This window comes from Triticum aestivum, chromosome 4A (assembly GCF_018294505.1).
Source record: "Triticum aestivum cultivar Chinese Spring chromosome 4A, IWGSC CS RefSeq v2.1, whole genome shotgun sequence".
NCBI lineage: Eukaryota > Viridiplantae > Streptophyta > Magnoliopsida > Poales > Poaceae > Triticum > Triticum aestivum.
Window position 1 is genome coordinate 580171219 of NC_057803.1, and position 25967 is coordinate 580197185.

The following is a 25967-nucleotide window of genomic DNA, read 5'->3' on the forward strand; positions in this document are numbered from 1 at the left end:
TTGGTAGAAGTGCCGATCCGCTCCGACGAAAAGGATAGCCTCACCCGCGACACCACCGATGCGGAGATGCACGCATCGCCACTAGGCTGGAAGGGGCGGCGGCAGCCGCAGCCACGGGCAAATTTGGATTCACCGTGGAGGAGGCAGAGGCAGCAGAGGCGGCAAGCCGTGCCGAGCGAGAGGAGCCCGTCGGCGAGAAAGAGCTTGCCGGGCATGACATCGAGCCGAGCGAGCCCGCCGAGGATACGAGCGGCTCGCTGGAGATCAACTCCTCTTCCTCCTCATCTTCAGGCAGCTCGCCGCAAGCAGAGCCTCCATCTTCACCAAGAAGGCGTCTCCGCAAGGCCGGGGACGTAGTGGGGCAGCGGGCAAGTGAACAGCCGTCGCGCCACGTGACACGCTTCACCGTGGCAAGCACTGTTGCCGCGGGAGCACCTCACGCTGCTGCGGCAACTAGAGCGGGGTCCACCCGGACCACCGCTTCTGCTCCGGCCGCTTCTCACGCTGCGGCGGCAGCAAGAGCGGGGTCGTCTCATACCACCGCCACTGTTCCCGCCAAGCAGCCAAGGGAAACACTCCTCCGCCTCGTCGCGCCGGACGTGAGCCAGACTTCGACTTCTCCGCGTTCAGCTCCGACGAGGAAGAAGAAGAGTAAGATTCTCTTGTTGTACTTGTAGTTCTTCAATTCTTACTGTTTTGTCTTGTATCTCACTTACTTTACTCTGAACTTATTCCTTTTTAGGACTCTGGCCCAGAGAGCAGCGAAGAGAGTCAAGGTCCCGGTGATTGTCATCGAGGACGAACCCACCTTGCCGGACCCGGCAACTGTTCTCCAGAGCAGCCCACAGCGTAAGTATATGGTTCACTTTCCGTTGTTAGGCGCGCATGGATACTCTTTCTTTGCTGCCATCTGACTGTTGGTTTGTGTAGGAGCAGAGCAGCCCCAGCAGGAGCGCCCGGAGGCCGCCCCCGAAGTGCCAAGGGAGAGTCCTCCGGCAAGGGACAGCACCGGCGTCCCCCCGGCGGCGGAGACTACGACTGCTGAACCCAGTACAGGTAATCCTCTCGCTTCAAAACTTCCCTTGGGTTCTTCTTCTTTTTTGGATATTTGCTTGACTCTTCTCCCTTTTCCGGCCATCAGACCCATCTGCTGCGGAGCCGATGGAGACCGAGGTTGCCGCTGACGACGCTGCTGCCACCGAAGAAGCAGCCGGTGCTGACGATCCCGCCGGCGCAGAGGCCGCCAAAGCTGCCGTCGCAGAAACAGGCGGGGGGTCTGGCGATCGCACTGACGGCCCTGAGGCCGCAGGAGCGCCAGGCGCTACGTCAACCGCCGACCCGTCCGCCGCTGCCGCAGCGCCAGGCTCCGAAGAGCCCCAGCCAGGCGTCTACTTGAAGGCCGGCGATGGCGTCTTCATCAACCTCCCCTGGGCGTCAAGCTCCAGGGTGCCGGTCGAGGGAGAGAGCTTCGACGGAGAGGTGCTCGCCTCCGCTGAGCTGACGCTGGTTGACGTGCCAAGCAGCAGCAGCGGCGAGCCTGAGGAGGAGCGGCTGCTGCAGAAGCTGTTGTCGCTCTACCGCGCGCGGCAAGCCAAGCTGGAATCCCGCGAGGCGCTTGTCGCGAAGGCGGGAGCGGACATTGAGAAGCGCGCGGAGGAGCTCCGGGGTCTCAACCAGGAAGCTCTCCGGTCCCTGGCGGAGGAGCGGGAGCAACTCGCCGAAGAGCAGAAGGCCTTCTTCCTCGAGAAGGCCGAAGTTGAAGAGCAACAGCGGCTTGCCGCTGAGAAGCTGTCTCCGCGGGAGGGCGAGCTAGCGCAGCGGAAAGTTAACCTCGACAGCCACGAGGAGGAGCTTGCCGCGCGTGAGCAACAATTCGGCGGAGCCCTTAAGCAAGCAGAGGATGCTGCCGCTGTTGTCGAGGCCACCAAGAAGGAGCTGGAGACGAAGGTGGCGCAGCTGGAGGCCGATCTCAAGGCGAGTGGTGAAGAGCTTGCCGCGCTCAAGCGTGAGCGGGAGAAGGATGCCCACAGCAACTCAGAGCTGCAGGTTCGTCTCGCCGAGAAGGGCAAAGAGCTTAGCGCCACCAAGGACTCCAATGCAGATCTTGAGTTGAAGCTGACCACTTTGACCAAGACGCTGGATGGCGCCAGGGAGCAGGAGGCGGCCTTGAAGGAGGAGATCAAGGCCGACAAGGGGCTGCTGGCGAGTGCTGCCGCCGCCCAGAATGCTTTTAGGAAAATGTGGAGCACTGGATGGGGGGTCTCGTGAATGCTGCTGCAGATATCGACAGGGAGCTGGCGCAGCTGGGGGTGGAGGATCTCGGTATCCATCTGATGAGAACCTCCAACCCAGCGCCAAGCTCACCTTGTTCTTCAAAGGCGTGGCGACGGCCCTCCAGCGGCTCCGGGAGAAGATCCCAAAGCAGCTGGCCGACGAGTCGCGCAAGATCTGTGCGGGAGCTCTTCAAAAGGTGTTGATGAAGGTGGCCTTCCGCAACCCGGGCCTCAACCTCACCAACGTCCTCAAGACCCTGCCGCCGGATGCTGATCTGGAGGCGCTCAAGACCCTTGTCACACCCATTATGGACAAGGTGAGCGGGATCAAGAGGATTGAGGGCGATCGCGTAGACTAGGCCGCCCATTTTCTTCTTTTCTTGTCGCTGCTGGTCATGTTATGAGAACAATCTGATAGAGCCGCGACAAGCTACCTTGTACTATAACTCTATTCTGGGTAATGATTGCAATGTTATTCCCTTTACTTGATTCCTCCCTTTGTATGTTTTTGCCCTACGCTTTTAGGGAACTTGCCGGTGCAGGCACCTTAGCCGCGAGCGCTGGGTGCGGAACGTCAGCAGCCTGCTGGCGGTGCCGCTACCGACAAGAAACCTTGTCACAACTAGTCGCAGCTCACTTAAGTTGTTGAGCGGACTCGAAACAAAATAAAGGCGCAACTAGCTACGAGTTGGTTCCTCCGCGCACAGGTTTTCCATACAAAGTGCGGTCGTTCAAGGGAGATAACTTAAAAATTTAAAAATCTGATTGCTCAAACTTTGGCAACTTAGCTTTTCTGTTGTTTGCTTCCCGGTAAGGCGAAACTTTCTTGAACGACGCCTGGTCCATACCATTATCTTCTCCTTTCCCCCCCGGCAAACTTGTGGGCGAGGGAACCTTCCTTTCCTTGAGAAAAAAGAAAGAAGAGAAAATAAAGATATGGAGCCTTACGGCTCGTTATTGCTTACCGGGGAGTAGGTGCTGCACAAAGTGTCAGATCACATATGCAAAAAATAGAAAGCATGAAATTGACAAGATGTGCGGAGCATATGAGCTTTACTTATGCACGGGGTCTGCGCCCGGCTTTGTACAAAGGATTACATGCAACAGCGGCAAGACTTGTACAAAAGGTGGTTGCCGGAACAGGTTCCGGCAACCGCGCCTTACGGGTAAAACTTACGAAGATGCTCAATGTTCCAGGAATTGCTCACCGGAATGCTATCTTCGGTCTCAAGGCGGACAGCGCCAGGCCTAGTGACTCGTTTCACCCGGTAAGGGCCTTCCCACTTCGGCGTCAACTTGTTGGAATTCTTGGCGGACTGAACACGCCGAAGAACAAGGTCGCCTTCCTCGAGACTTCTGGCGTTAACTTTGCGGCTATGGTAGCGGCGCAAAGCTTGCTGGTAGCGAGCAGCTCGTACAGCAGCCTGAAGACGGTCTTCCTCAAGGAGTAGCGCGTCATCTTGTCGCAGCTGCTCTTGCTCAAGCTCATCATAAGCGAGCACTCGAGGTGACCCGTATACGAGTTCCGTGGGGAGAACTGCCTCTGCTCCATAGACTAGAGCGAAAGGTGTCTGGCCAGTGGCTCGATTTGGCGTCGTCCTGATCGACCAAAGAACCACCGGCAGCTCCTCGATCCAGTTTCTTCCGCACTTGTGCAGCCTGTCGAAAGTTCTGGTCTTGAGCCCACGCAGCACTTCAGCATTTGCCCTCTCCGCTTGACCGTTGCTTCTCGGGTGAGCAACAGAAGCGAAGCAGACCTTGGCGCCAAGATCTTGGACGTACTGCATGAAGGTGCGGCTCGTGAATTGCGTACCGTTGTCGGTGATTATCCTGTTAGGGATCCCGAAGCGGCAAACAATCGACCTGAAGAACTTGACTGCTGACTGTGCTGTCACCTTCCTCACTGCTTCCACTTCCGGCCACTTTGTGAACTTGTCGATTGCAACGTACAAGTACTCAAAGCCCCCGACTGCTCGGGGAAAGGGGCCGAGGATGTCGAGCCCCCAGACCGAAAATGGCCAGGATAAAGGGATCGTCTAGAGAGCTTGAGCTGGTTGGTGTATCTGCTTGGAATGGAACTGGCACGCTTCACACTTGGTTACTTGTGCAGTTGCATCCTGGAGGGCTGTCGGCCAAAAGAAACCTTGCCGGAATGCTTTGCCGGCAAGTGCTCTTGCGCCAATGTGGTGACCACATATGCCTCCATGTATCTCTGCCAACAGCTTTTGTCCGTCTTCCCGGTGAATACACTTCAATTTCACACCGTTGAGTCTTCTTCTGTACAGTGTGTTGTCGACAAACTGGTACATACTTGACTGTCGGGCTACTCTTTCCGCTTCTTCTTGCTCTTCGGGAAGTTCTCCTGTCTGAAGGAAACGGACAATCTGCTGTGCCCATGCTGGAGCTTGTGGCTCGACAACAAGGACTAAAGGCAAATCTGCTGCTGCGGGAACATCCGCTTCTACGGCGAGAACCTGCGGCTCTGCCGGAGCTTGACGTTCCCCGGCAAGCTTGCCGGAGCAAAACTTGTCGGGAGCTTCTGCTTCAACGTAACAAACCCTAGGGCTTGCCGGAGCAGACTGCTCCTCAGCGCAAGGCAAATCTGTTGCTGTGGGAACGTCCGCTTCTACGGCGAGAACCTGCGGCTCTGCCGGAGCTTGACGTTCCCCGGCAAGCTTGCCGGAGCAAAACTTGTCGGGAGCTTCTGCTTCAACGGAACAAACCCTAGGGCTTGCCGGAGCAGACTGCTCCTCAGCGCTCTTGGCGTTGATCTTGGGGACCTTCTTGGCGGCGGCTTCGGGAAGCTCTGCCGGAAAATAGTCACCAGAAATCAACTTCCTCTTCTTGCTCTGTCCAGTTGATGGCGTTACAGACGGTTGAGTCAGCTTGAGCACAAAGATCCCTGGTTCCACAGGTAACTTAAGTGCGGCACACTTTGATAGGCCATCGGTAATGGTGTTCTGAGCTCTTGGAACATGCTCCATCTGTAGGCCGTCAAAGTGCTCTTCTAGCTTTCTCACTTCGTCGACGTAGGCTTCCATCAACGGACTCTGATAGCTCTTGTTCACTTGGCGGACGACAAGCTGCGAGTCACCCCTGACAATGAGCTTCTTGATCCCAAGGTCTGCCGCGATCCTGAGACCGGCAAGCAAGCCTTCATACTCTGCAGTATTGTTTGTTGCTTGCTCCTTGGGAAAGTGCATCTGGACTACGTACTTGAGGTGCTCTCCGGTGGGTGCGACAAGCAGCACGCCAGCGCCGGCGCCTTGCAGCGAAAAGGCACCATCAAAGTACATCAGCCACTCTTTGCTTGCTTCCTTGACGGGGATGCTCGTTTCTGGAATTTCTTCATCTGGTGTTGGCGTCCATTCTGCTATGAATTCTGCCAATGCTCTGCTTTGGATAGTTGAAGTACTCTCAAACTTGAGGCCAAAGCTTGACAGTTCCAGTGCCCACTCAACAATCCTGCCTGTCGCTTCTGGATTCTGTAGTATCCTCTTCAGCGGAAAACGAGTGACAACTGTGATCTCATGTGCTTGGAAGTAATGGCGCAGCTTTCTCGAGGCCATGAGAAGGCCGAAAAGCAATTTCTGCACGCCAGAGTACCTTGACCTAGCCCCCTGCAGAAGGGAACTGACAAAGTAAACTGGGCGCTGCACCATTCTCTTCTGTATCTCCTCGCGCGTCTGCGCAGATCCATCCTTGTCGGGACCAGAGCTTGTCGGGGAAGCCCCCTGCTTGTCGCTGGATGCGCCTGCCGCGGTTGCTGGCTCGTCATCTGCCTCCCTCTCTGCTACTAACGCAGCACTAACCACTTGATTGGTTGCCGCTATATACAGCAGCAACTTCTCTTGTGGCTTAGGTGCGACAAGTGTTGGAGCGGAGGACAGGTATCTCTTCAAGTCTTGCAGCGTAGCCTCCGCTTCCGGAGTCCATTTCATTGGACTTGCCTTTTTCAATATTTTGAAAAATGGCAAGGCGCGCTCAGCAGACCTAGAGATAAACCTGCTGAGAGCAGCCACGCAACCGGCAAGTCTTTGTACATCTTTGACGCGCTTTGGTGCTTCAATCTGCTCAATGGCCTTGATCTTGTCGGGATTGGCTTCGATTCCCCGCTGAGACACGAAGAACCCGAGAAGCTTGCCGGAGGGGACTCCAAACACGCACTTCTCGGGGTTGAGCTTGAGGCTGATCTTGCGCAGATTTGCAAAGGTCTCGTCTAAATCTTGAATCAGAGTTGCCTTGTCCTTGCTCTTGACCACTATGTCATCCATGTAGGCTTCCACATTTCTGTGTATTTGTGGCTCAAGAGCGACATGGACTACTCTTGCAAATGTTGAACCAGCATTTTTTAAACCGAAAGGCATCCGTATGAAACAGTACGTGCCACATGGAGTGATGAATGCGGTCTTCTCCTCATCCTCTTCTGCCATGAAGATCTGATGGTATCCTGAGTATGCGTCAAGAAATGAAAGCAAATCACATCCGGCCGTGGAGTCAACAATCTGGTCAATGCGCGGCAAAGGAAATGGGTCTTTGGGACAAGCTTTGTTAACATCGGTAAAGTCGATACAAAGTCTCCATTTCCCGTTCGCCTTGCGCACGACTACAGGATTGGCCAACCACGTAGGATGGAGCACTCCTCTGACAAGGCCTGCTGCTTCCAACTTCTTGATCTCTTCTGCGATGAATTCTTGGCGCTCCACTGCTTGCTTCCTGACCTTCTGCTTGACGGGCCGCGCATGAGGACAAACGGCAAGATGGTGCTCAATTACTTTCCTGGGAACACCGGGGATGTCAGACGGTTGCCACGCAAACACGTCGATGTTCGCCCGCAGGAAAGCAATGAGCGCGCTTTCCTATTTAGGGTCGAGAGTGGCACTGATGGTGAAGGTACCACCAGTGTCGTCCTCCTTGGCGGACACCTTCTTGGTCTCTGGCGGAGCTGCCATTGTCTTCTTACACTTGCCGGTGGAGCTCGATGGTGCGTCCTCGACGGCAGCGCAGCACTCCGAAGAGGTGCGCTTGCCGGAGTGGGCATCAGAACTCTTGCCGGACTTGGTCTTCTTCTTCCCCCCGGGAGCTTCAACGGCAGGTGACTTGCGATCTGTTGCGGCTGCCGCTTCCCGGTAGATCTTGTCGGCGCAGATAAGAGCATCCTTCTTGTCGCCAGGGACAGAGATGACGCTTATCGGGCCTGGCATCTTCAGCATGTTGTATGCGTAGTGAGAGGCTGCCATGAACTTGGCGAGTGCTGGACGGCCGAGTATCCCATTGTAAGGCAATGGAAAATCGGCAACGTCAAAAGTGACCCTCTCAGTCCTGAAGTTCACCTCGCTGCCAAATGTTACTGGCAACGTGACCTTCCCCTTCGGCTTGCTCCTTCCCGGGTTGATTCCTTGGAATGTGCCGGTCTCTTCAAGCTCGCTGTCAGGGATCTGGAGTTTCTGGAGTACAGCGGAGGAGATCAGGTTCAAGCCGGCCCCGCCGTCAACTAGCATCTTAGTGACCTTGAGGTTGCGGATAGTTGGTGAAACCAACATCGGCAAGCACCCGACCGCAGTTGTGCGATCAGGGTGGTCCTCAATATCAAAGATGATAGGCGTGCTGGACCATTTCAGAAGCTTGCGTGACTCGACAGGTGGTTCCGCCGCATTGACTTCCCGCACCCACTGCTTGAGTTGGCGGTGCGAAGTATGCAGAGAAGCACCGCCGTCAACGCACAAGACCTCTGTGGCTTTCTGGAACTCCTTCTCACTGGTCTCGACATCATCCATGTCTTCGTCGTCGTCGTCTTCATCCTTGTCGCGGCCGCGGGGAGGTCTGTCTCCTTGCCGCTGCTTGGCCTTGCCGCGGCGTCCTCCCCGGCCGGCGCGCTTCTTGCCAGATTCTCCAGCGCCTCCTTGGGCCCTCTCCTTGTCGCGTCGCTCGTATTCAGCCTTTTGCTGCTGGACAAGCTGCTCGACCTTCTTGCAGCTCTGGAGGTCATGGCCCTTGGTGCGGTGGATCTTGCAGTACTGCTTGTCGGTGCCGTCCTGCTTGTCGGCGACCGCCACAGTCTGGCAGTTGGTGCATGCGGCAATCTCCTTGCCGGAGCTACCAGCTTTGGCTTTCTTGGCGCCACCTTCGTTGCCGGACTGCTCAATGACTAGCACATCTTTGCCTTTCTTCTTCCTGTTGTTCCGCCGCCGGTTTTTCTTTGCCGGGGCAGCATCCTCGCTGTCAGATCCTCCTGCTCCTGTATTCTCTCCGGGGAGTTTCCTCCCTTCCTCAGCACGTGCACACTTGTCGGCCAGGGCATACAGCTCACTGACGTCTCTGATCTTGCACATCGCCATCTCCTCCCGCATCCTGCGGTTACGCACGTTCTGATGGAACGCGCTGATGACCGCGGCAGGGTGGACATCTGGGATGTTGTGCTGTACACGGCTGAATCTCTGAATGTACTTGCGCAGGGGCTCTCCTTCCTTCTGGGCGAGCAGATGAAGGTCACTCTCTTGGCCATGGGGTTTGTGGCCGCCTGTAAAGGCGCCGACAAACTGATGGCATAGGTCTGCCCAGGAGGATATGGAGTCGTCCGGCAAGTGCATGAGCCAGGACCTGACGTTGGGCTTGAGCACCAGCGGGAAGTAGTTGGCAAGGATCTTGTCGTCCCGCCCCCCGGCAGCCTGCACCGCGATGGTGTAGATGCTGAGGAACTCCGACGGATGCGACTTGCCGTCGTACTTCTCTGGTACGTCTGGCTTGAAATTCTTCGTGCTGGGCCACTGGACTTGCCGCAGCTCACGAGTAAACGCAGGGCAACCTACCGCGTACGGCAAGTCGCCTGGTTCCCCTGGCGCATGCATGTCGACAGAGGGCCCAGCGCGCTGGTCCGATTGACGTCGCGCTTCTCTTCGGCGCTCGATGCGAGTACGAGCGTCTTCTTGCTGTCGTTCGTGAAGAACTTGGCGCTGATCGCGACGAGCTCGTGGATCTGATGACGCGGTGGAGTCGCTGTCGAGGTGGATCCGGCGAGTCGGCGATCTTGGCCTTCGGGGCGGAGAGTGCACAGTGGTTGCACCCCCACCGGTCTTGTCGCCACCGGCTCGTGCCTGGCTGACTTGCCGCGGCTGCGACGTGCTCGGCTGCCGTTGAGTGTCGCCGTTGGCGAAGCCGATGAGACTCTGAATGGTGGCCCTCCAGTCGTCGATCTTGTCTGCCGTTGGAGGGTAGTCCAGGAGCAGTTGAGCTCGCGCCAAAGCTTCTGCTGGAGTGGCGGGTGGCGGTGGCGAACGGTGCGAGGAGCGGGATATGCTCGGACTTCTAACTATGTTAGAAGGAGCAGTATCCCGTCCAGGCGACCGTGCCTCGCTCGTGCCAGCATGTTGGCGTGCATGCTGGTCTTGAGCACTCCGAGATCCACCAGCTCGATCTTGGTCCAGCAAACGCATGGTACTGTGAGCACCATTACGCTGCCGGTCCCGCGCCTCCTGAGATGGGCGCGGTGCATGTACGGACGCCGAGGTCTTGGAGTGCGCCCGGTCGTTGTGGGAGCCGGCTACGCCGCCGATGGGCAGCGCAGCCTTGTCCTTGGACCTGGCAGCACCGTGAGCTCCCTCGTCGACGCCCGTTCTTCCGCCGGCGTCTGCCCCATCAGCCGTTTGCTCCGGCGGTGGTGGGTTCGGCGCGGACGGAGCAGCCGCCTCCGAAGCCTTCTTCTTCGGCGGCATGTCGATGAAGATGATGAAGATCTAGCTCGTGTGAACGCCGGATCTGGTTCACACGACCTCGACGCCCCCTACCTGGCGCGCCAAAGATGCCGGGGGACTAATCCACGAGCACCTATGGGACCGGCGGACCGAGTCCCTTTCGGTTCGGCGGGGGCGAGGGTCGCACGAAGAGCGGATCGAGGCGAAGCACACGAGCAGTTTACCCAGGTTCGGGCCGCACGGATGCGTAAAACCCTACTCCTGCTTTGTGGTTTGTATTCAGTTCTTGCTTGGGAGTGCGGAGTGCTACAGTACACCCCAGCAGCTAACGAGACCGAGCGTGAGTGTTCTCTTTTCTCCCCCCCCCTTCCTACGTTGCGCATGGGCCTCCTTTTATATGCTCAAGGGGTCACCGACAGGTGGCAACGTAGACAAGGGTAAAAATGGAAAGGTGTTGCGGTTGGTACAACTACCTGCTACAGTGTATCATACCTAACCCTGACGGCAGGGGACAAGGGCATTAAATGCCCGTCTGCGTCGCCTAAATAGTGCAAAAGGGACCGTCAGGGACGCCACCGCTCGCCACGATGGCAATCTTGTCAGCGCCGCCTGCCACCGCGCACCGCTGGCTGCACAGCCTCCCGCCACGTACGCCTGGAAGGGTCCCAGAGCGACACGTTGGTGGATGTGCTGGAGCGCGAGCATAGAGTGGTGGCTTGCCGCGGCAAGCGCCTTGCCGCGGTCGTTGTCTTGTCGCGTCCGGGAGCTTGTCGCTCACCGGGCCTTGCCGGGACGCGTGGCGCGTCGCGGCAAGTTCCTTGAGATGCCTTGGTTGGCCTTCCCGGCAAGCTCCTCTTGTCGGGGTCTTGTCTCCTTGGCTTGGATACTTTGTCCTTGAATGGCTCCAAAGGAACCTCGGAGGACTTTGGCGGTCACCCGGCAAGCCTTGCCGCGGGATGCTGCGACTGCCCGTGCACAAGTTCGGGATACTAGTGTACCCCTACTCTAGTACACCGACACTACGGGTTCGAGAACAATGTAGACATGACCGAGACACGTCTCCGGTCAATAACCAATAGCGGAACCTGGATGCTCATATTGGCTCCTACATATTCTACGAAGATCTTTTATCGGTCAGACCGCATAACAACATACGTTGTTCCCTTTGTCATCGGTATGTTACTTGCCCGAGATTCGATCGTCGGTATCCCATACCTAGTTCAATCTCGTTACCGGCAAGTATCTTTACTCGTTCTGTAATACATCATCCCGCAACTAACTCATTAGTTGCAATGCTTGCAAGGCTTAAGTGATGTGCATTACCGAGAGGGCCCAGAGATACCTCTCCGACAATCGGAGTGACAAATCCTAATCTCGAAATACGCCAACCCAACATGTACCTTTGGAGACACCTGTAGAGCTCCTTTATAATCACCCAGTTACGTTGTGACGTTTGGTAGCACACAAAGTGTTCCTATGGCAAACGGGAGTTGCATAATCTCATAGTCATAGGAACATGTATAAGTCATGAAGAAAGCAATAGCAACATACTAAACGATCGGGTGCTAAGCTAATGGAATGGGTCATGTAAATCAGATCATTCAACTAATGATGTGATCCTGTTAATCAGATGACAACTCTTTGTCCATGGTTAGGAAACATAACCATCTTTGATTAACAAGCTAGTCTAGTAGAGGCATACTAGTGACACTCTGTTTGTCTATGTATTCACACATGTATTATGTTTCCGGTTAATACAATTCTAGCATGAATAATAAACTTTTATCATGATATAAGGAAATAAATAATAACTTTATTATTGCCTCTAGGGCATATTTCCTTCAGTCTCCCACTTGCACTAGAGTCAATAATCTAGATTACACAGTAATGATTCTAACACCCATGGAGCCTTGGTGTTGATCATGTTTTGCTCGTGGAAGAGGCTTAGTCAACGGGTCTGCAACATTCAGATCCGTATGTATCTTGCAAATCTCTATGTCTCCCTCTTGGACTAGATCCCGGATGGAATTGAAGCGTCTCTTGATGTGCTTGGTTCTCTTGTGAAATCTGGATTCCTTCGCCAAGGCAATTTCACCAGTATTGTCACAAAAGATTTTCATTGGACCCGATGCACTAGGTACGACACCTAGATCGGATATGAACTCCTTCATCCAGACTCCTTCATTTGCTGCTTCCGAAGCAGCTATGTATTCCGCTTCACACGTAGATCCCGCCACGACGCTTTGTTTAGAACTGCACCAACTGACAGCTCCACCATTTAATGTAAACACGTATCCGGTTTGCGATTTAGAATCGTCCGGATTAGTGTCAAAGCTTGCATCAACGTAACCGTTTACGATGAGCTCTTTGTCACCTCCATATACGAGAAACATATCCTTAGTCCTTTTCAGGTACTTCAGGATGTTCTTGACCGCTGTCCAGTGATCCACTCCTGGATTACTTTGGTACCTCCCTGCTAGACTTATAGCAAGGCACACATCATGTCTGGTACACAGCATTGCATACGTGATAGAGCCTATGGCTGAAGCATAGGGAACATCTTTCATCTTTTCTCTATCTTCTGCAGTGGTCGGGCATTGAGTCCGACTCAACTTCACACCTTGTAACACAGGCAAGAACCCTTTCTTTGCTTGATCCATTTTGAACTTTTTCAAAATCTTGTCAAGGTATGTGCTTTGTGAAAGTCCAATTAAGTGTCTTGATCTATCTCTATATATCTTTATGCCTAATATGTAAGCACCTTCACCGAGGTCTTTCATTGAAAAACTTTTATTCAAGTATCCCTTTATGCTATCCAGAAATTCTATATCATTTTCCGATCAGTAATATGTCATCCACATATAATATCAGAAATGCTACAGAGCTCCCACTCACTTTCTTGTAAATACAGGCTTCTCCAAAAGTCTGTATAAAACCAAATGCTTTGATCACACTATCAAAGCGTTTATTCCAACTCCGAGAGGCTTGCACTAGTCCATAAATGGATCGCTGGAGCTTGCACACTTTGTTAGCTCCCTTTGGATCGACAAAACCCTCCGGTTGCATCATATACAACTCTTCTTCCAGAAATCCATTCAGGAATGCAGTTTTGACATCCATCTGCCACATTTCATAATCATAAAATGCGGCAATTGCTAACATGATTCGGACAGACTTAAGCATCGCTACGGGTGAGAAGGTCTCATCGTAGTCAATCCCTTGAACTTGCCGAAACCCTTTTGCGACAAGTCGAGCTTTGTAGACAGTAATATTACCATCGGCGTCAGTCTTGTTCTTGAAGATCCATTTATTCTCAATTGCTTGCCGATCATTGGGCAAGTCAACCAAAGTCCATACTTTGTTCTCATACATGGATCCCATCTCAGATTTCATGGCTTCAAGCCATTTTGCGGAATCTGGGCTCACCATCGCTTCTTCATAGTTCGTAGGTTCATCATGATCTAGTAGCATGACTTCCAGAACAGGATTACCGTACCACTCTGGTGCGGATCTTACTCTGGTTGATCTACGAGGTTCAGTAGTATCTTGTTCTGAAGTTTCATGATCATTATCATTAGCTTCCTCACTAATTGGTGTAGGTGTCACAGAAACAGTTTTCTGTGATGCACTACTTTCCAATAAGGGAGCAGGTACAGTTACCTCGTCAAGTTCTACTTTCCTCCCACTCACTTCTTTCGAGAGAAACTCCTTCTCTAGAAAGTTTCCGAACTTAGCAACAAAAGTCTTGCCTTCGGATCTGTGATAGAAGGTGTATCCAATAGTCTCCTTTGGATATCCTATGAAGACACATTTCTCCGATTTGGGTTCGAGCTTATCAGGTTGAAGCTTTTTCACATAAGCATCGCAGCCCCAAACTTTCAGAAACGACAACTTTGGTTTCTTGCCAAACCATAGTTCATAAGGCGTCGTCTCAACGGATTTTGATGGTGCCCTATTTAACGTGAATGCGGCCGTCTCCAAAGCATAACCCCAAAACGATAGCGGTAAATCAGTAAGAGACATCATAGATCGCACCATATCTAGTAAAGTACGATTACGACGTTCGGACACACCATTACGCCGTGGTGTTCCGGGTGGCGTGAGTTGCGAAACTATTCCGCATTGTTTCAAATGTACACCAAACTCGTAACTCAAATATTCTCCTCCACGATCAGATCGTAGAAACTTTATTTTCTTGTTACGATGATTTTCAACTTCACTCTGAAATTCTTTGAACTTTTCAAATGTTTCAGACTTATGTTTCATTAAGTAGATATACCCATATCTGCTTAAGTCATCTGTGAAGGTGAGAAAATAACGATATCCGCCACGAGCCTCAATATTCATCGGACCACATACATCTGTATGTATGATTTCCAACAAATCTGTTGCTCTCTCCATAGTACCGGAGAACGGTGTTTTAGTCATCTTGCCCATGAGGCACGGTTCGCAAGTACCAAGTGATTCATAATCAAGTGGTTCCAAAAGTCCATCAGTATGGAGTTTCTTCATGCGCTTTACACCGATATGACCTAAACGACAGTGCCACAAATAAGTTGCACTATCATTATCAACTCTGCATCTTTTGGTTTCAACATTATGAATATGTGTGTTACTACTATCGAGATTTAATAAGAATAGACCACTCTTCAAGGGTGCATGACCATAAAAGATATTACTCATATAAATAGAACAACCATTATTCTCTGATTTAAATGAATAACCGTCTCGCATCAAACAAGATCCAGATATAATGTTCATGCTTAACGCTGGCACCAAATAACAATTATTTAGGTCTAATATTAATCCCGAAGGTAGATGTAGAGGTAGCGTACCGACTGCGATCACATCGACTTGGAACCGTTTCCCACACGCATCGTCACCTTGTCCTGAGCCAATCTTCGCTAAATCCGTAGTCCCTATTTTGAGTTGCAAATATTAGCAACAGAACCAGTATCAAATACCCAGGTGCTACTGCGAGCATTAGTAAGGTACACATCAATAACATGTATATCACATATACCTTTGTTCACCTTGCCATCCTTCTTATCCGCCACATACTTGGGGCAGTTCCGCTTCCAGTGACCAGTCTGCTTGCAGTAGAAGCACTCAGTTTCAGGCTTAGGTCCAGACTTGGGTTTCTTCTCTTGAGCAGCAACCTGCTTGCTGTTCTTCTTGAAGTTCCCCTTCTTCTTCCCTTTGCCCTTTTTCTTGAAACTAGTGGTCTTGTTGACCATCAACACTTGATGCTCCTTTTGATTTCTACCTCCGCAGCTTTCAGCATTGCGAAGAGCTCGGGAATAGTCTTATTCATCCCTTGCATATTATAGTTCATCACGAAGCTCTTGTAGCTTGGTGGCAGTGATTGGAGAATTCTGTCAATGACGCAATCATCTGGAAGATTAACTCCCATTTGAATCAAGTGATTCTTATACCCAGACATTTTGAGTATATGCTCACTGACAGAACTGTTCTCCTCCATCTTGCCGCTATAGAACTTGTTGGAGACTTCATATCTCTCAATCCGGGCATTTGCTTGAAATATTAACTTCAACTCCTGGAACATCTCATATGCTCCATGACGTTCAAAACGTCGTTGAAGTCCCGGTTCTAAGCCGTAAAGCATGGCACACTGAACTATCGAGTAGTCATCAACTTTGCTCTGCCAGACGTTCACAACATCTGGTGTTGCTCCAGCAGCAGGCCTGGCACCCAGCGGTGCTTCTAGGATGTAATTCTTCTGTGTAGCAATGAGGATAATCCTCAAGTTACGGACCGAGTCCGTGTAATTGCTACCATCATCTTTCAACTTTGCGTTCTCAAGGAACGCATTAAAATTCAATGGAACAACAACACGGGCCATTTATCTACAATCATACATAAACAAGCAAGATACTATCAGGTACTAAGTTCATGATAAATTTAGGTTCAATTAATCATATTACTTAAAGAACTCCCACTTAGATAGATATCCCTCTAATCCTCTAAGTGATTACGTGATCCAAATCAACTAAACCATGTCCGATCATCACGTGAGATGGAGTAGTTTCATTGGTGAACATCACTATGTTGATCATAACTACTATATGATTCACGCTCGACCTTTTGGTCTCCGTGTTCCGAGGCCATATCTGTATATGCTTGGCTCGTCAAGTATAACCTGAGTATTCCGCGTGTGCAACTGTTTTGCACCCGTTGTATTTGAACGTAGAGCCTATCACACCTGATCATCACGTGGTGTCTCAGCACGAAGAACTTTCGCAACGGTGCATACTCAGGGAGAACACTTCTTGATAATTTAGTGAGAGATCATCTTATAATGCTACCGTCAATCAAAGCAAGATAAGATGCATAAAAGATAAACATCACATGAAATCAATATAAGTGATATGATATGGCCATCATCATCTTGTGCTTGTGATCACCATCTCCGAAGCACCGTCATGATCACCATCGTCACCGGCGCGACACCTTGATCTCCATCGTAGCATCATGTCTTGACCATATCACATCACAACATGCCCTGCAAAAACAAGTTAGACGTCCTCTACTTTGTTGTTGCATGTTTTACGTGGCTGCTACGGGCTTAAGCAAGAACCAATCTTACCTATGCATCAAAACCACAACGATAGTTTGTCAAGTTGGTGCTGTTTTAACCTTTGCAAGGACCGGGCGTAGCCACACTCAGTTCAACTAAAGTTGGAGAAACTGTCACCCGCAAGTCACCTATGTGCAAAGCATGTCGGCAGAACCGGTCTCGCGTAAGCGTACGCGTAATGTCGGTCCGGGCCGCTTCATCCAACAATACCGCCGAACCAAAGTATGACATGCTGGTAAGCAGTATCACTTATATCGCCCACAACTCACTTGTGTTCTACTCGTGCATATATCATCAACATATAAAACCAGGCTCGGATGCCACTGTTGGGTTTCGTAGTAATTTCAAAAAAAATTCCTACGCTCACGCAAGATCATAGTGATGCATAGCAACGAGAGGGGAGAGTATGATCTACGTACCCTTGTAGATCGACAATGGAAGCGTTTGGTTGATGTAGTCGTACGTCTCCATGGCCCGACCGATCAAGCACCGAAACTACGGCACCTCCGAGTTCTAGCACACGTTCAGCTCGATGACGATCCCCGGACTCCGATCCAGCAAAGTGTCGGGAAAGAGTTCCGTCAGCACGACGGCGTGGTGACGATCTTGATGTACTACTGTAGCAGGGCTTCGCCTAAGCACCACTACAATATTATCAAGGACTATGGTGGAAGGGGGCACCGCACACGGCTAAGAATATGATCACGTGGATCAACTTTTTGTTTTTCTGGGGTGCCCCTGCCTCCGTATATAAAGACTCAAGGGGGGGTGCGGCCGGCCTAGGAGAGGCGCGCCAGGAGGAGTCCTACTCCCTCTGGGAGTAGGATTCCCCCCCCTCCAAACCTAGTTGGAATAGGATTCGCAGAGGGGGGGGGGAAGAGAGAGGGGGCCGACCCTCTCTCCTTGTCCTATTCGGACTAAGGGAGGGGAGGGGCGCGCGGCCCATCTTGGGCTGCTCCTTCTCTTTTCCACTAAGGCCCACTTAGGCCCATATAGCTCCCGGGGGGTTCCAGTAACCTCCCGGTACTCCGGTAAAATCCCGATTTCACCCGGAACACTTCCGATATCCAAGCATAGGCTTCCAATATATCAATCTTTATGTCTCGACCATTTCGAGACTCCTCGTCATGTCCGTGATCACATCTGGGACTCCGAACAACCTTCGGTACATCAAAATGCATAAACTCATAATATAACTGTCATCGTAACCTTAAGCGTGCGGACCCTACGGGTTCGAGAACAATGTAGACATGACCGAGACACGTCTCTGGTCAATAACCAATAGCGGAACCTGGATGCTCATATTGGCTCCTACATATTCTACGAAGATCTTTTATCGGTCAGACCGCATAACAACATACGTTGTTCCCTTTGTCATCAGTATGTTACTTGCCCGAGATTCGATCGTCGGTATCCCATACCTAGTTCAATCTCGTTACCGGCAAGTCTCTTTACTCGTTCTGTAATACATCATCCCGCAACTAACTCATTAGTTGCAATGCTTGCAAGGCTTAAGTGATGTGCATTACTGAGAGGGCCCAGAGATACCTCTCTAACAATCGGAGTGACAAATCCTAATCTTGAAATACGCCAACCCAACATGTACCTTTGGAGACACCTGTAGAGCTCCTTTATAATCACCCAGTTACGTTGTGACGTTTGGTAGCACTCAAAGTGTTCCTCTGGCAAACGGGAGTTGCATAATCTCATAGTCATAGGAACATGTATAAGTCATGAAGAAAGCAATAGCAACATACTAAACAATCGGGTGCTAAGCTAATGGAATGGGTCATGTCAATCAGATCATTCAACTAATGATGTGATCCTGTTAATCAGATGACAACTCTTTGTCCATGGTTAGGAAACATAACCATCTTTGATTAACAAGCTAGTCTAGTAGAGGCATACTAGTGACACTCTGTTTGTCTATGTATTCACACATGTATTATGTTTCCGGTTAATACAATTCTAGCATGAATAATAAACTTTTATCATGATATAAGGAAATAAATAATAACTTTATTATTGCCTCTAGGGCATATTTCCTTTAGCCCGAACCTGGGTAAACATCGTGTTCCCTGTGTCACTTGTTACCTTCGATCCTCAGACGCACAGTTCGGGATCCCCTACCCGAGATCAACTAGTTTTGACACCGACATTGCTACCCTGCTTCTGTAAAAACACACAACAACAATAACAACAATAACAACTTGGGATTGAGAGTTGTGCATTATGATTGTGAGATTAGTTCTTGATGATTGAAAGAGTTGTTCCATGTGATTGAGAGAGTTGTCCCTAACTCTTTTGAATCCCTTCTCTCTGTGAATTGTTTCTTGTGATTCTAATAACAGTTGTTCCCTGTGATTCTAATAACAGTTGTTCCCTGTGATTGGGAGATTTGTTTATGGTGATTGTGATAGTTGTTGCATGTGATTGAGAGAGATGTTCCTCACTCTTTTTAATCAATTCTCTATGTCAATTGTTTCTTGTGATTCTAATAATTGTTCCATGTGATCGAGAGATTTGTTCCTGGTGATCGGGACACTTGTTCCTCACTCTTATGAATTCCTTATCTCCGAATTGTCCATTCTGATTCTAATAATAGTTGTTCCCCTGTGATTGAGAAATTTGTTTCTGGAGATTGTGAAAGTTGTTCCTGGCTATTGAGAGAGTTGTTTCATGTGATTGAGAGAGTTGTCCCTCACTCTTTCGAATCCCTTCTCTCTATGATTTGTTCCTTGTGATTCTGATAATAGTTTTTCCCTGTGATTGAGAGATTTTTTTCTAGTGATTGTGAGAGTTATTCCATGCGATTGAAAGAGTTGTTCCTCACTCTTTTGAATCTATTCTCTCTGTGAATTGTTCCTTGTGATTCTAATAGTTGTTCCATGTGATTGAGATTTTTTTTTCTGGTGCTTGTGAGAGTTGTTCCTGGTGATTGAAAGAGTTGTTCCATGTGATTGAGAGAGTTGTTCCTCGCTCTTTTGAATCCCTTCTCTGTGAATTGTTCTGTGTGATTCTAATAATAGTATACCCTGTGATTGAGAGATTTGTTTCTAGTGATTGTGATAGTTGTTCCAGGCGATCGAGAGAGTTGTTCCTCACTCTTTTGAATCCCTTCTTTTTGTGAATTGTTCCTTGTGATTCTAGTAATATTTCTTCCCTGTGATTTAGAGATTTGTTTCATGTGATTGTGAGAGTTATTCCTTGTGATTGAGAGATTTGTTCCTCACTCTTTTGAATCCCTTTTCTGTGAATTTTCCCTTTTGATTCTAATAATAATTGTTCCCTGTGATTGAGATATTTATTTTTGGAGATTGTAAGAGTTGTTCCTGGCGATTGAGAGAGTTGTTCCATGTGATTGGGAGAGTTGTTCCTCACTCTTTTGAATGCCTTCTCTCTGTGAATTGTTCTTTGTGATTCTAATAATAGTTGTTCCCTGTGATTGAGAGATTTTTTTCCTGGTGATTCTGAGAATTATTCCATGCGATTGAGAGAGTTATTCCTCACTCTTACAAATCCATTCTCTCTGTGAATTGTTCCTTGTGATTGAGAGATTTGTTCCTGGGGATTTTGAGAGTTATTCCTGATGATTGAAAGAGTTGTTCCATGTGATTGAGAGAGTTGTTCATCGCTCTTTTGAATCCCTTCTCTGTGAATTGTTTCGTGTGATTCTAATAATAGTTTACCCCGTGATTGAGAGATTTGTTTCTGGTGATTGTGATAGTTGTTCCCGGGGATCAAGAGAGTTGTTCTTCACTCTTTTGAATCCCTTCTTCCTGTGAATTGTTCCCTGTGATTCTAGTAATAGTTGTTCCCTGTGATTTAAAGATTTGTTTCATGTGATTGTGAGAGTTGTTTGATGTGATTTAGAGAGTTGTTTCTCACTCTCTTGAATCCCTTCTCTATGTGAATTGTTCCTTCTGATAATAGTTGTTCCCTGTGATTGAGAGATTTGTTCCTCGTGATTCGGAGAGTTGTCCCCCATGATCTGTACCCCTCCCCGCGAGTCAACTTTCGAATAGGAGCGGCCTTGCACAAACGAAGAGTGGAGAAGGGCACGTGGTGGCTTTTAGTTCATCATGTTGATGTCCGTACTCCCGCAATGCTCCGACAAGTTTGCTTCCCGATTGCGGGAAAATGGACAAGCGGACGTGTCCGCGGATAAACAGGGTCCGATTTGGATGGCAGAATGCATTCAGATAGCTCGATCCCAACGGTTGCAGGGTATTTGAGGGTCTGCATTGGGATGACCTAAGTCCCCTATTTCCAAGAGAATAGGAGCCACCACCGTACGCAAATTATGGCGTATATTCCAAAATTCAACAACCTGCAAGCAGTCCATCCATGACGACATTAGCGAAGCCTTTGATCTTTGCAAAATGGACGCCGTCTTGGAGAGCCAAATCTTCAACAATCATCGGGCCCGTGACCCCATCATGGGGTTGGCACCACGCTCCCAAAAACCCTGTAGCCGATCGAGCAACACCCCCCTGGACATGTCGGAGCTGCGGCCATGGGGTGTAGGTGGCGATGGTGATGTGTGATCTTTCATGGCACCAGCTTGACATAGTTTTCCTTCGTAGCTCACTGTCAGAATCGAAGATGTCTTGTCACCGACACTGGTGACTGATTGTTTGCCATGGCTCTTCATATGGCTTCCCACCACCTTTCTTTTGTGGGCATAGTCCACGATCGCGTGCGGTGAAGTCGGAGCCGCTTGCTCGAGGAGAAGTGATGACGATGACATTGTGTCAATGTGCAACCTCGGCGAGGTTTTCTTCACAGCTGTGTGTGTGTGTGTGATGTATCTTGTGTGTGCCCAGTCTTGTGATGATTTACACCAATCTTTACGTTAATTAACCAGACAACTATCTTGTGTGCTTAATTAGTAGATTGAGCCTAAAGACTTCGGTTTCAAAAAGAAAAATATTTGTGTCTACAATATGCAAAAACTTGCGCATCTTTCTGTAAGAAAGGCAGCCAGGCATTTATATGCCTGAAAAACAAAGGCACTCAGGCATCCTATGTAGGAGTAATATTCAAGTTCTGAAACACAGTTGATCGACATGTACAGAAGTTTGAATTCAACTTGTGCAATGTGGACCTGAACGGTGTAAAACCCAGACGCAATCTTCTTGTCGTGTCCATTGTTTTGTCAGACATCAGGTCGGCGCCGGCGACTCCGGGCCCCATTGCTCTTACTACCGTCTACCTTACCCGAGTGCGCTTTTACGAAATTCCTGAACATGGTTCGGTTCTTACGCGTAGCTGCTTCAGACAGAACCCCAAAATTCAGACATGATCACATGACTTGCTTTCTGATCTCTTTTTTCTCTCTCTCGTTTTCTGGAGCCAAACATTCAACCATAGATACGCCGCTGGCGTACGTTATGGAAGTGCGCCCAAACCGCTTGCCTCCATTGTGATTTGAAAATTGACGAAACTCATAGCTACTAGAGAGACCTCGGGGACACGTACGGGTTGACCCAGGCCGGGCTTGCATGCGCGATTTCTTCGGCGCCTTCGCACTCCAATGACCACGAAAACGGAAGTGCTGGGAGTACTTGCAAGAAAAATACTCTTGCGAACGTGGAGAACAAAATTAGGTTCGTGGAAGGAGGAGTATGTTGAAAGCAAGTCGCAGTAGTTGGCGAACGTGATGACTGATGCGGAGCTTTTAATTCCGCATTGAGCTCTTGCTGTGTTTCCGGCGCACCAGTACGGAGTACTCCATCCGTCACAAAATTCTTGTCTTAAATTTGTTTAGATACGAAGGTATCTAATATTAAAACGTGACTTGATACATCCATATTTAGACAAACCTAAGACAAGAATTTTAGGACGGAGGGAGTACTTCACATGCCTACCTCTAGCTGCATGCGTGCTGCAGTGCAAGAAAAAACATTCACTTACATTTAACTGTGCATGCCATAGCTCTAGCTTGAACATAACTGCATGCAGTAAGTGTGTCTACGTTCAACCCTGAGATTAAGGATGACTGACCTCCCCTCCCGGTTCAACTCACCGAATCCACTTGACCTAACCACTTGAATCCACTTGACCTAACTCGAAGGTCGAAGCATGCACGCATGATCGAAATGGGAGCGTACCGGACGGCCTCCGACAGACAGCGAAACAGCTCGGCGTCCCCTAGCTTAGCTTAGCTAGCTCCCCGTCGACCGGGTCTCCGTCCTCCTCTCCTCTCCCATCGATCAGCGTTCGGCAGCAGCGTTCACTCACCGCTTTCCACGCTCGCTTGACTAACTTCACAATCCATTGCCCCTGCTAGTGAACTATAGTAAGGTATGGCCACCTCCATGTTGGGGTGGTTGGCCGGTTTCAACCGAAGTAAATTCCTCTACGACCACCAACTTTCCCAGCAAGGAAGCTATGCCCGGTGTGGGCTCTAGTGCTCTACCCTAGGACTCACACCGGCACTGCACCACGATGGCTCGACGTTCACACGCGCCGCGCCGGTATGGCAACCCGTGTGGTAGCAGCCACACTCTTGGCCTCTCAGTCTTCGCCATGCGCTGGCACGGCGGCCGCGGACACGGCCGGCTATAAAAGGAGGCCCCGAGCACCATCACACACCCAAGCCTCCACTCCTCCTAGTCTTCACTTCCTCTGCTCCTGCACCTCCCTTCCCGAGCTGCTCAGTAGCTAGCCATGGCGCAGGGAAGCGGCGGTGCGACCGCCGTGCTCGCGCTGCTCCTCCTCTGCGTGCTCCTCCACGGCGACTTCGCCGAGTCCAAGGTGTACACCGTCGGCGACCGCGCCGGCTGGGCCCTCAGCTCCGGCGGCTGGCCCAGGGGCAAGCGCTTCCGCGCCGGCGACGTGCTGCGTGAGTGCTCGCCCTCCCTCCCATGCGTGCCACCTTAATTACACTTTCTTCCAGCCTCCGAGTTTTTGCTTCGCTCTCGTCTCGTACTACGCTACGAGCTCGATCACGGCAAGCATAGCTAGGGTCCCGTTGCCCTCAGTAGAGCAGACGTAACATGTCTGTGGCAAGAGTACGTCGTGCACTGTGGGTCGTGCATGCTTGCTGGGTCGCTGTCCCTGCCAAGAGACGCATGCGCGCCTCAGTGCTCCACTGCTGTGAAAAAGAGTGACTTTTCACTGCGACGAGTCGGGAAACGCCACACCAGTTTTGCGCACCAAAGGATTAATTGCTGCCGCAGTCCTGCTGCTGTGCGTTTTTGTGCTAACTTTACTGACTGTGGCATGGTGTTTGTACCTGCGTGCAGTGTTCAAGTACGGGCGCGGGGCGCACAACGTGGTGGCGGTGAACGCGGCGGGGTACAAGTCGTGCAGCGCGGCGAGGGGCGGCCGGACGTACAACTCCGGCAGCGACCGCGTCACGCTCGCCCGCGGCACCAACTACTTCATCTGCAGCGTCCCCGGCCACTGCCAGGCCGGCATGAAGATGGCCGTCACCGCCGCATGATCCGTCTCTCCGTCGTCCATCGCCCCGCCGGCCGGCCGGTGCTTATTAATTAACTTTAGTTTACTTTCCATCCTCGAGTGACCGAAGCTACTGCATGGTGCGTAGTACGTGTTCAATAAAATGCCCGAGTTCGTGGGGGTTGGGCCGTCTGGCCGGTTGGCACTAGCTAGAGAGAGATTAATATACTCTGTTGTTCCGGTTGTACGTGCTTTAATGCTTGTATACCAGAATTTTGAGTTGTTGTGTCCTTTGTGACACTCCTTCCATTTCTTTTTACTCTGTCTGTAAGTTTTGTTTAAAGTCAAATTCGTAAAGTCTGATCAAGTTTATATTTAGAAAAATAACAATATCTAACTAAAACACTAAAGATATACAATATGAAAGTTAAATCTATGATACATCGAATGACATTGATTTGGTAGTGTGAATGTTGACAACTTTTCTTACAAATTTGATCTAACTTTAGGAAGTTTAACTTAAGACAAATCTTATATCATACTATCTGGAGTAAAAACAGGAACCCTGATATCTAGCGATCGGCCAAGAGGGAGAGAGACCGATCAAAGCTTTAGTTCGCCACAAGGACCCTAATATCTCGTGCAGACACATATATGTGCTTCTCAAAAAGAAAAGAAAAAGATAGAAAAATAAAACTTGCTTCCGCCTATGGGTTTTTCCGTGAAAAATAGTTTTTTTTTGCGGGGATCCGTGAAAAATAGTTTGTCTTAAGTTTGACTTAAGACAAATTTTATATCATACTATCTGGACTAAAAACAGTAACCCTAATATCTAGCGATCCGCTGAGAGGGAGAGAGACCGATCAATCGTTTTAGTTCGCCAAGGACCCTAATATCTCGTGCAGACACATATATGTGCTTCTCAAAAAGAAAAGAAAAGGATAGAAAAATAAAACTTGCTTCCGCCTATGGGTTTTTCCGTGAAAAATAGTTTGTCTTAAGTTTGACTTAAGACAAATTTTATATCATACTATCTGGACTAAAAACAGGAACCCTAATATCTAGCGATCCGCTGAGAGGGAGAGAGACCGATCAATCGTTTTAGTTCGCCAAGGACCCTAATATCTCGTGCAGACACATATATGTGCTTCTCAAAAAGAAAAGAAAAGGATAGAAAAATAAAACTTGCTTCCGCCTATGGGTTTTTCCGTGAAAAATAGTTTGTCTTAAGTTTGACTTAAGACAAATTTTATATCATACTATCTGGACTAAAAACAGGAACCCTAATATCTAGCGATCCGCTGAGAGGGAGAGAGACCGATCAATCGTTTTAGTTCGCCAAGGACCCTAATATCTCGTGCAGACACATATATGTGCTTCTCAAAAAGGAAAAAAAGTAGAAAAATAGAACTTGCTTCCGCCTATGGGTTTTTTTTCGTGAAAAATAGTTTGTCAAAATCTATTGACATGCGATCTAGTTTCAAAGATTCAATGTTAGAAATCCAACACGTGAAAACATATCAAATATAAATGTGACGTTTGCAAGGGGTACCCTTCAAAAGTAATTTCACTCCCTCTCCCTCTCTTTGTTTTTCTTAGAAATACCTGTAACTTTATTCATACTCATAACAATTGCAGGTACACTGATTTGGACCTAACATTAAAAAAAAATACAAAGTAACTCCTATGACTAAGAATTATAATGAAATCTCTTGAAAACACATTGTTCACGACATCAATCTCTGCTCAAAGAAATACTCCAAAGATTTCGGTAAGAGGCTGCAATTGGACTGGACCAACAATGTTGTCACTCCTTCATCCACAGGAACATTACCACTAATGGTTTTTGAAAGCGCCTTGAGTCGCCCACCAAAAAAGATGGGAAGCCTTGATCGATGTACGTACTTGGCCAGAGATGATCCCCTATAAGTGCAGGCCGATGAATCACTATATCTTCACATGGTGTCGATTAAGGTTTTCACCTTCACAAAAAATCAG

General features: G+C 49.7%; 1 protein-coding gene across 1 annotated transcript; it reads left to right on the plus strand.

The window, feature by feature from the left end:
* Positions 1-23150: 23150 nt before the first annotated feature.
* Positions 23151-24278, plus strand: LOC123087122 (chemocyanin). The gene is made up of 2 exons (XM_044509030.1): positions 23151-23409; positions 23813-24278. Exons 1-2 carry the CDS (start codon positions 23235-23237, stop codon positions 24010-24012), a joined length of 375 nt encoding a protein of 124 aa, XP_044364965.1. The 5' UTR covers positions 23151-23234; the 3' UTR covers positions 24013-24278.
* Positions 24279-25967: the final 1689 nt, after the last annotated feature.